The sequence below is a fragment of the Megalops cyprinoides genome, chromosome 7 (assembly GCF_013368585.1).
Source record: "Megalops cyprinoides isolate fMegCyp1 chromosome 7, fMegCyp1.pri, whole genome shotgun sequence".
Taxonomy (NCBI): Eukaryota; Metazoa; Chordata; class Actinopteri; order Elopiformes; family Megalopidae; genus Megalops; species Megalops cyprinoides.
In genome coordinates, this window is record NC_050589.1 from 33,130,261 (window position 1) to 33,145,696 (window position 15,436).

A 15,436-nucleotide genomic window follows, 5' to 3' on the forward strand; every position below is an offset into this window, starting at 1 on the left:
CAATTGGGGCCGTTTATGGTTCATAACATGATGTTCGCCGTACCCGGACACCACACAAGGGCTGCCACATGCTCAGTGCAGGTAAGCTGCAGATAAGCCACATCCTGTCGTTGAGTAGCCCCTGGGGGAGGTGTTGTGGCGTCAGGTGTTGGGTATGTGCAGCGGTTTCTCATGCACCGTTAGGTGCCAGTTATGAAAATTTGTATATTTGAGGAAGCCCCACCCGTAGCCAGGCCTTGTAACAAGAGGGAAGTAGTTAAGTACATGCCCTTATCACAGCGTGTTGAGAGCTAGTGCAGATTCCTTTAGGGAAGGTGACTTGTTTTTTCCGAAAACAAACGTGTGAATTCCGAAATCCCAGTCCAGGGTGACTGCAGGGCACCTTTTGCAGCACTCATGCAGCAGAGTGAGGAAAGAATGCGTGTGAGGAAAGAAATGCAGCTGAAACCACAGCCTCAGAGCAACAGGTGTATACCGAACAGAATATCTGTTAAAAGGAATCTGGCAGCAAATCTGGTTTCACCTGCTGATTTTTTTTCAAAGGTCTTGCCCTTCCTGTAATCCTTCACCTTTACTGTCAGCTTTGATTCAGGTGCAATTAAGTGGTGTTTTTTTTTTACTGACAAACCCGCCTGAACCCAGAAGTCAGGTTTCACCAGAAAGAGAAATTCTACGCATGTGGGAGCACTGTCTTCACACGTGTGCTGCCAAAAATGTGGCAGGCCCAGATTGATATAACATGCAAATCATTGACTGGAAATGGCTGTTGAGACGTTTCTCCTGTGACTGCTGAAAAACCCTGGGAACAGAAGCCTGTGGTTCTGTGTGAATTATTTATGTTTTCTTTGAGGACATTTCCAGCAAGACCTGCTGAGGAAACATCTTTGACCACTGATTCCCAGCAGAAAAAAAGTGAAACCGCTTGTCCCAGGCCAGCTGACTTGCCTGGAAACCTGTGACTGAATTGGTGACCGTGGTCACAAAATATATTTGCGTCATCTTTATTACAGTACAAGTGAAAGATTTTAATAATAAACAAATAACACCATTCATCAAAACAGATAACCAAAGACACACAAACACCTGCTCACATGACTCAGTATGGCACGGATTAACAGAACAGGATGGTGTTGCCAGTTGCTGCTGTAAACTTGGCTAATAGCTGGTTTTTGTAAATTGTATGATAAATGACTGATTTCAGGATACCCCTTTTTATAGCCTTCTACGCTTAGGAATTCAGTGCCATTGACAAACAGTTATAAACACAAACAGAATAAGGCAAGACTGTGTGCTAACACTATATATTAACTGTGATCTTATGTCATATGGGTCAGAGGTAGGTTTTTTTAGCAGGGGGGTAACCAAAACATTTTTAAGATCTGTGGGAACAAAGCCAGTAGTTAGAGATGAGTTGATGATGGAGGAGAGATATGGGGCAATCTCACTGGATACAGACTGGAGAAGGGTGGAAGGAAGGGGGTCGAGATGGCAGGTTGTAGCTTGGTGGGTTGTGATGAGTTGAAGAACTTCTGAATCATTGAGTGTAGAGAAGGAGGACAGGTGGTGACTGGATGCTTTTCCAGTGGTTGAGGGTGTAGCTGGAGGAGTGAAGGAGTCCCGGATGCTGGACACCTTCTTCTCAAAGTGAACCTTAAAGTCCTCAGCAGCAAGAAGAGAAGGGGAGGGGGGAGCAGGAGGGGAGAGAAGAGTGGAAAAGGTAGAGAAGAGATTGTGGGGGTTAGTGATGTTAGTGTTGATTTTGTTTTGGAAAAATGAAAACTTAGCTGCTGTTGTTGCAGCTGTAAATGCTGTCAGGAGGGAGTGGTAGGACGCTAGATCGTCAAAGGATGTAGGTTTCCTCCACTTCCTCTCAGCGGCCCGCAGCGCAGCTCTGTCAGAGCGAGGGAGTCGATCAACCATGAGGAGGAGGGTGACAGCTGTGATGTCCTGGAGATAAGGGGACAGAGAGAATCTAGAGATTGAGACAGACATGTGTTAAAAACAGTTGTAGCAGCATTAGCAGGCATGTTTGAGAAGGAGGTGAGGGGAGGGAGGGTGGAGAGAACAGTGGAGGTGAAAGTGGAGCGTGAAAGGGAGTGGAGGTTCCTCCTGAAGGTGGTAGTGGGGATATCAGAGGAGTCGAGGGTGGCAGGGAGAAAGAGAGAGAAGAATACAAAGTAGTGATCGGATACATGGAGGGGAGTCACCGTGAAGTGGGACGTAGCGCAGTTCTTTGTGAGCACAATGTCGAGCTGGTTGCCGGCTTTGTGGGTTGCAGGAGATGGGGAGATGGTGAGGGAGAAGGAGTGCAGGAATGAGAGCACGCTAGCCATTGAGGAGCTCACAGGTTGGATGTTGAAGTCGCCCGGTAGAATCAGCGGGGTGTCAGGGAGGAAGCTCGGGAGCGCGTCGAGTTCGTCAATGAAGAGACCGAGTGGACCTGGGGGATGATGTAGAACAACAATGTTGAGTTTAAGGGGGTGAGCGACAGTTATTGCAGGCAATTCGAAAGAGGTTTTAGAGAGGCTCTGGGGGGGTACAAGACAATATCTCCAAGATGGAGATACAAGCAGGCCTGTGTCCCCTCCTCTGCCTGAAGACTGTGGTGTGTGTGTGTGTGTGTGAAGGAGTAGGATGAAGACAGAGCAGCAGGGGTAGCAGTATTGGTAGGAGAAATCCAGGTCTTACTGAGAGCCAGGAACTGAAGGGAGTTTGTCTCAGCGTAGGCAGTGATGAAATCTGCTTTCTGGACCAATGACTGGCAGTTCCAGAGTCCACCCACCCCTGAGAGTACCTCTGAAGAGGAAAGAGTGGGATGGACCAGGTTGGCCGGGTTGCATCTGCGGTGGTTGTATCACCTGGAAACAGAAGAGAAGTGAACAGGGATAGGGAGAAAACACATGGGTTAATGAGAGGTGAGTTCAGTGAAGAGAAGGAAAGCGGCACAAAAAATGCAGCTGGCGTAAGGGATTGACGACGAGGCTGCCGTACTGACGCCTGCGACTGCTAATTACCTTGCTCAAAGCAATAACAACTCACAGCTGGCTATATCTAAGCACAGGTGTGACAGATCGACAAATTAACAATAGAATCGAAATTAGCTGGTCACACAGTCACGAATCAGTCTAGGGAGTAATTAAGAGCTGCATTCATATCTGCATCTGTGATCATCTCAAACTGTGAAATCAAATAAAAGAATTGGAGGGGATATTTAAAAATTGTGGCTCAAAGCCTAGGAACACAGACCAAGAGGAAAAGATTTCCGTAATGGAAGCTTTCAGGAATGATATTTGCCTTGAATGATCACACCCTGCGGCCTATATGGACATATTTAAATTTCTGATCTAGACAATCAGGATGACTTTTTTTTTGTTCTACACTGCAGAGAAGGCAGCCATGTAGTAATATCGTAGTAATATCTGTTATCAAGTATAGCAGCATCCTGCTTTAGCAAGAGGCATTCTGGTACCATTGCAATATCTAAGGTCTTTCCTTGAAGCTAATCTATGCAAATGTGTAATTTGATTCCTTGACAATTCCATGATATGTTGGACTCATTAGTGCCACACACTGGAATTCGGGATGTACTGAAATGGCTTTAGAAATCAGGGGATAACTAGACTAAAAAAATTGGACAGATAGTAGTGCAAAGACTCAGATTTGGGAAAACGTCAGTAGTTTCTACAAATGCATTTACTGTGTAAGTGTTTAGGATCTTTTTTTGCTCCCTCTACACACAAAAGTGGAGTTCACAAAATGAAATGATCACAAAACCGTATTCCCCTGAGAAATAATGCTGATCAGAAAACAAAAATATGTTGATTGATCAAGTTTTCTTTCCTTTCCTGTGTTCATATATCAAGCCTGTATTCATGCCAATATTCATGATATACCACAGTTTGAGTGCCATAACGCTTTTAATAAAACAGATCCATAATTGGATGAATTTAATCTTGGTTCCTTAGCTATATAACGTAAGACTGAGAGTTTTATTGATTGCACCAATGAAATTTGTACCAATATTGTTACAATACTATCGATATAGGAAAATTTGTAACGGTGTCTAAATGGTGCTGGTGGATTCACTAGGCAGCCAGTGAATCACTTAGCTAACAAGCAGGCTTTTTAGACATCCTTTGTTATTTCATACTAGCATTAAACAGTGGAGTTTAACAGCTGGCTTACTACATGAACTACATCTCAAAAGGGATGGTAAACATTTCCATATTTTGGGATTTATTTTGCTGTTAATGATGTGGAATGGAACAATATTTGTTTGTGAGTGCACAATAATATTAAAAAATGTTTGAAAATTCCATATACCCATGCTGTGTTGGCAAATATTGACACTACTGGATTGGAACTGTTTTATAAAGTACTTTTTGTCATAGCGCTGCTGAGGAGTAATGGACAGAATGCATAAAGTGAGTAAAAATTCTCACTGGCATATTATCTTGAAAGGTTCTAGCAAGTCTAATATTCTAGTAAATTTTAATCTAGGTCACATGGCAATTTGATTTGGTGGTATACTCAAGACTACAAAACTTGATTTTACAAAATACGATATTTCAGTATTTCATCTCATGCCTGCTAGCCACACATTGGCATCTCGAAGAACGGGATTAAATGAATACACCTGCATTGTGTCAAGGATTTGAGGGAATTAATAATCAGCTGAGTTATTTGTTTAACAACCGGATAATTGTTTTTTTTTTTTTTTTTTTTTGCTCTGTCCCCTGCAGGCAAGCCGCTTGTCCACGCTCTCTCTGCAGCATGACAAAAGAATGGATGATGAATCTCGTGGAGGGAAGCGCAAAATCAGAGTGGTCCAGCAGCAGGTGTGTGTCGCCTGCTATGCAACAGTGCTCCTTCCCAGCCTATAATAATAACCCATAAAAGGTTGCGTCTGTTGCCAAGTCACCTCTGATTTTCCCAGAAAATGTCACCCATGTGTTTTCAGGCACCCCGACACTCATAAACACAGGTCTGCGCGATGTCCATGACCTTGCTCGGAAAAGTCACATGTGGGCTACTTTCCCACAAAACATGACGCTGAACAGTCACATTCAGCATTTCATTTCCAGTCATAGTGTGACCACGGTTGCGTTCTTTTTTTTTTTTTTGTCATGTAAGGGTCCAAAAACCCCCTGGTGAATAATATGGTAACGCCTGAAGCCTCCCCCGTCATTGCTATATTTGGCCTGGAATGAACCTTTTTATGTTATTTAAAGAGAAGAAAAAGGATATCCCAGTTCTTTGGTTCTGCTTTTTTTCGCATTATTTGAATTTAGAGTAGTGAAAATGAACTGAATGAAATTAAATGAATCTCGTGAACACTGTACTTACTGTCATCGTAGAGACAGTCTGAGTCATCTGTGTTTATGAAATATATTACAGCAATTATGTAACACTCTTCAACCTGTTCCAACACATCCCTAAACCTGGGTGAATGTGTGCAACCTAGCTGAATGTGGCAAGCCTTTATCAAACACCCTTGCAAGGACCATTAAATTTGTATGCTTAAACTCCCAATTTCTCAGACTAGTGGAGAAAGGGGAGTTAAGCCATGAATAATCCACAGAATTTGCTTTCAGATGTTCATTTATATTCTAAATTTAGAAATTACAACTAACATCAGAAACATCAAAAGGGAAAGACCACCATCTGAAGAACTAACAACATGTTTAAATAGTGATATTACTTAAAACAACAACTGGAAAGGAAATGAACTATTTTTATTTGTTTTGTTTGATTTTACCTTAAATGGCACTTGCACACACGTTGCACCAGTGATGAGGATAATCCACATATGGAAAATCAGGGATTCATCTCAGCCTCCAGACCTCAGTCCAATTGAAAATATGTCAATATATTATTTGCTAAAAAAAAAAAAAGCAACTTGCAAAGAAAAACCAAAAGATCTGAAGAATCTAATGCAGTTCTGCCTGGAGAAATGGTCAAAATCAAGAGGAGGATTTGCAAAGTGCCAACCAGAGGGTTATGAATAAATGTGCCCTTCATTTTCTGGAATGAAATTCATCCATTTGTCAACAATATAACTTTTCAGTATAACCCCTCACGTCAGTCTAAGACAAATTGCCTGAGAGAAACAAATATCTCTGGTGTAATATTTTTTGCTGTCCTTTTTATATAGCGAGGTTTAATTACATTTTTGTTGTTTAGCTGTAAATAAACAGTGATTTTAATTTGTCAGTATCATTGTGTGTCTTTAGCTTGGAAAAAATTATTCATGTTTAATAGGTATGCATGTATGTTTTGATGCCTTGTATTTCAATAAAGTGCCCAGGCTAACTGCCTAAAATAGTTACCTTGTTATAATTTCTAAATATCAGTATGCATGGTGTGCAAATATTAATGTTAAAAAAACATCCAAGCAATAATTGAAAGTGATAAATAACGTTCTTTTATCTGTCAAACAACCCTTTTACATATTTACATTTATTCATTTGGCAGACGCTTTTATCCAAAGCGACTTACATAGGTTACAGTTGTTTTACAATGTTATCCATTTATACAGCTGGATATTTTTACTGAGGCAGTTGTGGGTTAAGTACCTTGCCCAAGGGTACAGCAGCAGTGTCCCAGCGGGGATTGAACCGGCAACCTTTCAGTTACGAGTCCTGCTCCTTAACCACTATGCTACATCATTTACATATGATGTAAATGCTATTATGTTCATGTTCACCACAATCATATTGGATCTGATCTGATTTTCTCAGACAAAAGCCCTTCATCCAAGTGTGTCAGAGGAATCCAAGGCAGAGAAAGCCAAGGCTTTCCTAGCAGCGGTGAAACGATCACTGAGTCAGGTGAATTTCCATCGAATCATGAATGCTCTGCAGAAGTACAAGAGGGTGGATGACCTTGACGATCTGCTGCTGGTGGTCGTGGAGCTGTTCACAGAAGACACCAACACACACATCTTACTCAGAGGTAACCAGGATGATTCAGATCCCTTATTATATTTAAGACAGACAAGTTTATTGAGGAAGTTACTAACAATTGGGAAGTGAAAATAAAATGACCCAAAGGGACATGACAGGAAAGGATTTTTTAAGACCACCTCCCACACATACATTCAGAGAAATTTGGATGATGTAAGATTCTGTTACATCATTAAATAAAATATAGCAGGGCCATATTTGTCATATTTGGTCTTAACTGGAGTAACAAGGATGGCATTTATTGATTTAAATTACATTAAATGCTCATGACACATCAGAGCTTTTGTGAGGTCTGTGTTCTAAACGTTATTGTTCATTGCACTCAGCCTGACCTGAAATTTCATTCTCAGTAATTTAAACCGATCTAACTAAATTTTGCTCCATTTTGTAATTTGAATTTTGTAACACAAGAAAGCTATAATGTGAAACATTTAAGAGAAAGGTTTGGGATTACTTGCCATTTAATTGTTCAAGTTGCCATCCTTGTTAAACGAACTCATGCTGTAGCTTTCACAATAGCGCACAAACTACAGACAATCTCCACTGTTTCGCGAGCATAATCATTTACTCTGTTTTCACATTGGTGTCAATTATTATGTGAATTATTTGTTTTATTGTTAATCAAGGAGGATAAAGGGGAACAGGTTGAAAGTAATGATAGATCTAAAGGTAATGTTTCAGTCTCCCCTGTTTCCAGCTCACCAGCCGCCACTGCTCCATTGGTATGGAGCTCCATTGCCATTTTACCACAATTGTGCAAAAAGTAATAGTCACAGTCATAGAAAGCCATGCTCTTTGACTTTAAATAATGGCAGTTCACCTCGTGTTTTTTTCTTTTCCAGAATTCTATCAGTTCATTCGTCCTCATCACAAGAAACAGTTTGATGAAACCTGCCGGGAGTTGACAGGAATTGGGTGTGGGTATAAACCGGAACACTCTCTGTCCAAGGAAGAGAAGGAGAAGCTAATGCAGCAGAAAGGTAGTTTCTCTCTTATTTTGAACGTGCATTTTTGGCTCACAGTACCTGCTTTCAGTCCTCAACCCACATCAGACTTTGATGCTGAGAAGTCTGTCATCACTTAAATTGGGTTTTACAGAAAGGGATTGAAGTTAGGATTACATTAAATTATATCATTGTCATTTAGCAGATACTCGTATCCAGAGCAGCTTTCACAGGTTACAGTTTTTACCGGTTTATATAGCTGGGTATTTACTGAGGCAGTTGTGGGTTAAGTAACTTGCCCAAGGGTACAGCAGCGGCCCCAGGAGGGAATCAACCCAGCAAACTTTAGGTTACGAGCCCTGCTGCTTCCCTTTATGCTACACCACCGTCCTGACCCTACAAAGCCCTGACAAAACAACGCATCCTTGTTTCTTTGATTTAGTTGTGGCAGTATTCCAGCTGTTGCCATGGAAACAGCAAATCTTTTGTCCCGCAGCCGGTGATCTCATAGGAAAGTGCTACATTTCATGTACTCGTTAACAATGGAAGTTCTCATTCATTGTTGAATAGTAGATATGAGTTATCCCATGACAAATCCATGAGTCTGCCTCACCTATGACCTACCTTGAAAGGAAAAGCCTGTAGTCACTACCTGCTATGCAGGGGTGTGGAGAGGTGTATTCTTATGATTCGCCTTTGTTGGACAAGTGGAACAAAACAGGCTTCCAGAGGTGTAGTTGCAACGACACTGGAAGTAATTACTAGACTTTATTACTAGTCTGTCTGGGAAGAATCTCCTTGGAAATGAGTGAAGTCACATCCACGGTTGCCCACAAAAAGATTGGAGGAAAGAATGAGACTAATACGGACATTGGGCAATAGTGTGGTTTAGCAGCAATGCCATGGTTATTGGTTTGATTCCCAACTAGGGCATTGCTGTTGCACCCAGTAACAAGGACCTTTTGCCAAATTGCTACAAGTGAAGTATCCAGCTGTATAAATTGGTGCTGTGCAAGCTACGTCAGCTTATCTTGCTGGATGTGTCTGCTAAATAGTGTCTTGTAAATCATGCTATCGCATTTAGCAGTGTGGAGGAAGAGGTGACCAAAACAACTCTGCAAAAGCTGGGGATAAAAAAAAGATTACAATTAAATTCCACACTAAAAGCCTGTTGCCTTGTATTTGCTCTACAAATGTGTTCTATAGCCAATGCTGAGAAGCTTGCTCCCGCTGCCACTCTCTCCACTGACTCTGAATCAGCCACTGTTGAACAGCTGAACAAAGGAGGCTCCCATCTAAGCACCCACGGCCTGAGCAAAGGTAAGCTGTTTCTCTGGGACGCGCACCACAGCGTACATAGGCACATCCTCTTTGAGAAAGTGAGGGCAGTATAGCTTTAATCTAGGCAACAGGTGTCTGCTCTGAGGATGCCAATTTGCAGTGAAGGTGGAGCATATTTGACAATGGCATTGTTTCTGAGGTAGTAGATGGATTGTGGTTTGAATGCCTGGTGTGGCACTGCTTTTCCACCATTTAACACAGTACCTTACCTGACTCTTTGCACATACCCAGCTGTATAAATTAATTATGTGCAAAATGTAGGCAAATGATAATGGATGGAAGGTTTCTCCCACTGTATTGATAGAGGTTTTACTTCTATTTCAGTGAATGCCCAGCCCTCGCAAAAGACAGACTCTAAGCCCCCCGATCAGTCAGCCCAGAAGACTACAGTCTATTCCACTTTTGTCACCGATGTAAAAAAAGCTATTGGAATTGAGAAATCCAATCAGTTGTTTAAGGGGATCCAGGACTACAAAAAAACTGACAATTATGACAACATGGTCTCCACAGTTGTGAGTTTATTGACAGAGAAATCAGAAGACTTTCATCTACTTCGAAGTAAGTACTAAACTATTGCCTACCCCCATTTTTTGTGTGTTTGGTCTATATGGTTTCGAAAGATTTACAATGAAAGACTCAATCTGTGATAACACAGTGCTTATTACTGTTTATATTATGAGTAATTGGTGGTGTGGAGCTTTCTAGAATTACATCAAGGGAGAGATGGAAAACTAGGGCACATAAAATGAACTCATTGCTCCTGCTTTCAAAAGGTCTCATTTTCATTCATAAGATATGAATGTATGTGATCTTTTCTGCAGCCTTTGCCATGTTTGTCCGTCCTCACCACAAGCAGCAGTTTCTGTGGTTGTTACATGACTTGGCTGGGGACTCCAACACTCCTGTCACTCAGACAGCAAAGGATCTGCTATTGCATTCAAGCCTCGAGGTACCAGGTAACAGCTACTGATAATCCTAGCTATGCAAACAATCCATAAATCCAAGCTTAACACTGGTTCACACACTCCTTTCTGACTTTTGTAATAGGAATGTGACTTAAGACTTTCTGGCTTTTTGAAGTACATAATATAACATCCCATTTCCATTCTTTTCAGTTTCCAGGGCCACGCCAGTTACATCACAAAGCAAGATCTCATCTTTCTTCTCATCAAGTCAAAGGAAGTAGGGCATGACACTTGGGAGTGTCCCACAGTTGCAGAGTCTCCACCTCAAAGGTGGATCTTTTGTTACTCAATCCTCTGAATGTTCTGACATTTCAACGATCTGTTTGAGTGACACTCATGCTTTAAGTGGAAAAAATCTACTTTAATGGCAACACGTGTCCGTCACATGCAGCACACAAGCTTTTTGTGCAGGCTTAATGATCTATGAGAGACCCAAGTCTCCTTTACAAGACTGGAGCAACCGATGGAGAAGGGAGAGGCAAATGTCCTGTTAATTTGTAATTGACTTAAACTGTTGGGGTTGTTCTGACTAATGTACAAATCACCAAAATCATAAATGTGTCAGAGTTCCTGGTGCCAAATGAGGTCGCTAATTTTCAGATGAGTCAGAATAAGCTTTGTAGCTTTGGCACAAACCTCAGATAATAGTTTCCACAAGGCCCATTCCAACAGATAACAAAATGAGAATTTTAATGTAATGATGATATTGTGTGAAAATTCATTAAAATTACTGACTTTTGTACTTTACTGTTTTTGTATCCACCCTTTTAGAACTTGTGAAAATGTTGAGATATTGGAACTACCAAATTGTGGGAAAAATAAATAAAAAGCAATTTGTCTCCTCTGATCAACCCTGAAAGACAGCCAGCTTTCATGTCCTGCTTGCAACTAGAGTTACCACCATTCACACTCCTCAGAAATATCTTAAAGTCCCAGTCGTTCCAGGCAAATGGCTGAAAATTATTTTATATTAGATTTTTAAACATTATTTTAGAACTAAGTGTAACCCGTAGCACCTTTTATGCCACTGGAAATTGTTTTAATAGGATTTGGGCTAGTAGTCACAGAAGTATAGGTTCGGCATGAGGTGTAAATAAGAGGACTGAGACTAGGATGTATGATAAACTGGGAATGTATTGACAATTGACACTTGTTGATTGGTTGGGTGCACCCAAAAATAAGATACACCAAACGTAAGAGAAGGCATTATTTGTGAGTTCACTTACAGTAATACAAGGTTGTATATATTACACACAGTATACAGATGCCCAACATCTGGCTGGCTTCTTTCTTTCGAAAGAAGATTAATATCCAAAAGAAAAACCTGACCTCATTCCCTTTCATGGAAATTGCCTCGCTCCAACACGCAAGAACAGAATTCAGTTCGTCAATTTCAACAAAAATATCGCACGTGAGTGTCAGTGCTGTCTCCTGTTGTCAGCGAGGGACTAAATAAACAACTTTTTAAAAACTTTGTCTTTTTTCTTATTATACACTACAGCGTCAGCTAGTGCGTTCAGCGTGTCTTCCCTTTAGAAAGTCCGTGGGGGCCAAGATGACGTCAGTGTAGCTGGTTGTGTGTTTGTGAACTCGTCAAGAAGTTTCAAGTGACGTGGTAATACAACCAATAGTAACATTACTACTGTGACAATACACATGGGTGATATGCTTATTAACTAAGTAACGCTATTTAGTGTTGAGTGTATGGGTAAATCGAAGAGAACAAGGAAGACAAAACTGAAAGTTGAGATGCCCCATGATACAAAAAGTATGCTATCTGCAATTGACAGCTCTAGTGCTATCCACCCCCCCTCCCCCGATGGACTCTCGCTCCCGCTCTTCCTGACGCTCCTGAGAAACCTTGGTGCAAAAAAACAAAGCGTGAGGGAGCTGGGAGCAGTAGAGACAATGACATTGATAGGAATTTGGACATTCTGTCTGCCATTCGCGAACTTTCTGCCAAGCACGACTTTCCAAAAGATTTCAGCAATCAAAAAAACAAATTGAGAATCTATATTCCACAGTGCAGCAACTTGTGATTGACGTAGGCGAACACAAGAAGGAAATTTTTGCTAGAGAATAATCTGCACATTACAGAGCCCTTGTCTCCAGAGGACAGGGCTATCAGGAGCAAACTTTGGCCTTTGATCAAGAAGGCAAGAGAGGATGGTAAGAAGGCTTCTTTCAGGAGTTCGTTTGCCCTAATTGATGGGAAGAAATACCACTTCTCAGACGTCAAATAATGTTATACTGTCAACAAAGGGTCTTTAGCCACACTTCTCAGTTAATAACACCTTGCCCAGCCTTTGTAATTTTTCTTCCTCGTCTAATCCAGCTATGGTTAGCTTGGGTTGAATATCACATATCTCTTCACTAATAATAGTCATTGTATATGCGTCTTTTTCCTCAATACACTTTGAATTGCACTCAGTCCAATATTTTGATTTAGACCTAACTTCATGCACCTTTGTTACTTTGTAACTATTTTGTTCAAAATGGACAGCAGGCCATATTTTCGCTTTATGTCACTTTTTTTTTCTTTTTTTTTCATTTTTTACATTACATCCATTTTTTACATTTTTTTTAACATTTCAGGTGTAAATTGCTGGGTATTACATGTTACAACTTCTTTTCTCATCAAAGTTTTAGCATTTAATTACTCTTTTGATTTAGTCTGTTTCACACTGTGTCAATGTCTAATGGTTGTTGTCCAGCTCTCCTTTGGTAGGTGAGTTCTTAAGTTCTCCAAAGTTCTTATCTGTATTGGAAGTTAATTCCAGTCTGTTATTGTTATGGAGTATGTTTTCAAGTCATTGTCTGTCTTGTCTTTGCATGTAAGAGGAATGCGTGATGTTGTGTAGAGGAAAGTCATATTCTTGTTTTTTAGGAGAAGCCAGGCAGATATAGTACTGCTCCAAGAGATGCACTTGGGTGAGTCAGATTCTAAATTTTATAAAACTCAGTGGGGGAATTCAATACATTATAGTCATGGGAGTAATTACTCAGCTGGGGTGGCCATTCTTTTACACAAATTTAAAGGGGAAGTACTAGAGGTGGTTGGGTCATGTGAGGGAAGGTGGATGATTATTGTCATAAAACAAGACAATGTCAAAATGTTGTATGACACAATTCTCATCCTTGCAACAAGACTTTGCTCAGATATCAACAATGTCAAAATGTTGTATGACAAATATAATGATTCTTATATTATTTTAGGTGGTGACTTCAATGAATGCATTGATGTTAGTTTAGATAGATTCCCTCCTCGAACTACTCAGAGTACAGTTGCAAATAATTTGATTTTATCTTCATGCTCTGATCTTTCCTTGGTAGACACCTGGCGGTTTTTTTCACCCTGATCTAATAGACCTCGCTTGGTCAAACAAACTTGATTCTCAAATTGAGAATTGATTTTTTCCTAATCTCTCATTCTGCTCTTCCGTTTGTCAAAGATATTTCACACTCAGTTGCCCCTCTATCTGATCATTAGCAGATAATGATTAAGCTGGGTGGCCAAGGAGATGTTTCAACACTACGAGGCTATTGGAAGATGAACAATGCTTTATTGAGGGACAATGTCTTTAATGATAGTATTAAAAATGTATTAGTGAAATATTTACTGATCTAAATGAGGGGTGTAAGCAAAAGTGGGAGTTCTTTAAATGTAAGACCAGACATATTGCCACTAAGAGATGTAAGGTGATTAAGGCAGTTAGGAATCAATTACAGACAAAACTAATAAGGAGAATAGATGAGTGTGACGGAGCGCAGCGCGTCCGTCACTGGGATCGGCGGCTTTTCCGCCTCCGCGTGAACAATGACATGAATTAAACCGCAAATAATGCTGTACCGTCTGTTTGTATGATGTTAATGTGTTTTGTTGGTATGCTGTAGGATGTCTGGTCAAGGTCTGGGGTTTAGTTAGAGTCTGTGATAACACTCAAAAGTTGTAAGTAACACGGAATCAATGAAAGACGCAAAACACGGTACATTGTACTTTAGAATCGTAATTTATTTAAAGCGGCTATGTAAGTTCTTTAAGTGCGCACATTTAACATCAGAACACTTGCTAGTTGGCTGTTATTTATGCTGTTTCTAAGTGTATGTGCCTACTTACGGGTGGCTCCTGTACTCCTGTTGTCTTCTGGGTGTGAGCGAGCAAAGTGGGGTGCAAGACGGGGAAGCTTTTTCTGCGCTCATTGGTGCAGGGGTGCTCCGTGCGTATTTATTTTAATCGTTAAAGAAGTGTCTAAGGGCATTGATAAAATAAACATCTGATTGTCTGTAAGGAAGGTGTTTTGCCTAGGTGCTTTGATCAGTGAAATATTGTGTGTAGTGGTTAATTGATTTATGTCTGTGCAATGGTTGAGACCGGGGTTTCATATGGTTGCTGTGTAGCTCAGATGGGGAGATGCCTCTGAAGTGAGAGGCCATGCCATTGGACCTTTCTAATAGGGCCTAGTTAGTATATGGGCATTGTCTCAGTGTTCTTTTCCCTTTTTGCCACAGTGTTCTGTTTGTTTTGTCTTTAGTGTTTGTATGCTTATAACCCTGCCGGTAGCCTAAAGTAAAATAAAAAGTTTTCAAATTGGAAACTTTTGTCTGCAATTGTCCCTCATTCAGTCTTGACCACATCTCCGCTCGGGCACACTCCTTTACAATGAGTTAACAACAAAAGAGAATATCACAGAAAAAGAAAAGCTAGAGGTTAAAGACATTAGTTTACAACTCAATGAGTACTATTTGGAGATGGCAAAAGGAGCCTTTATAAGGTCGAGGGCAAAATGGTTAGAGAAAGGTGAAAGGAATTCAAGTTATTTTTTTGCATTAGAGAAAAGAAACGGTCAAAGAAAGGCTTTGACTACTCTTATATTGATGGTGTTAATAGTAGCAACCCTGGTTTAATGTCCAAACCTGTCACAAGGTTTTACGGAGATCTTTACTTCTCTAAGTTTAACACCAATAGTAGAACCTTCATTGATAACATTGAAAAACTGACCTCTGTTATTACTGATGATTACATAGTAATATGTGACTCTAGCATAACAGCTGATGAAATTAAGAAAGCTCTCCACTCTGTGGAAAAAAGGCAAAGCTCCTGGTATTGACGGGCTTTCAGTAGAATTTTGTGTTCATTTTTGGGAATATATTGAGTTTCCATTGCTCTGTATGTGTAAAGAATGTGTAAGTCAGAAAGAGATGACTACAACGATGAAACAGG

General features: G+C 40.5%; 1 protein-coding gene across 2 annotated transcripts in view; it reads left to right on the forward strand.

Moving 5' to 3' along the window:
- Positions 1–11,615, forward strand: part of rtel1 (regulator of telomere elongation helicase 1) — a 35,090-nt gene extending 23,475 nt beyond the window's left edge. The window contains exons 27-33 of one of the 2 annotated variants that reach the window (XM_036532548.1): positions 4,743–4,838; positions 6,741–6,954; positions 7,808–7,945; positions 9,116–9,229; positions 9,575–9,808; positions 10,072–10,199; positions 10,366–11,615. In XM_036532548.1, the coding sequence (XP_036388441.1) occupies positions 4,743–4,838; positions 6,741–6,954; positions 7,808–7,945; positions 9,116–9,229; positions 9,575–9,808; positions 10,072–10,199; positions 10,366–10,443 (1,002 nt within the window). In that variant the 3' untranslated portion in view covers positions 10,444–11,615. Of the gene's footprint in view, positions 1–4,742; positions 4,839–6,740; positions 6,955–7,807; positions 7,946–9,115; positions 9,230–9,574; positions 9,809–10,071; positions 10,207–10,365 lie in introns of both variants that reach the window. The other variant, XM_036532547.1, reaches the window with a different exon arrangement.
- Positions 11,616–15,436: the final 3,821 nt, after the last annotated feature.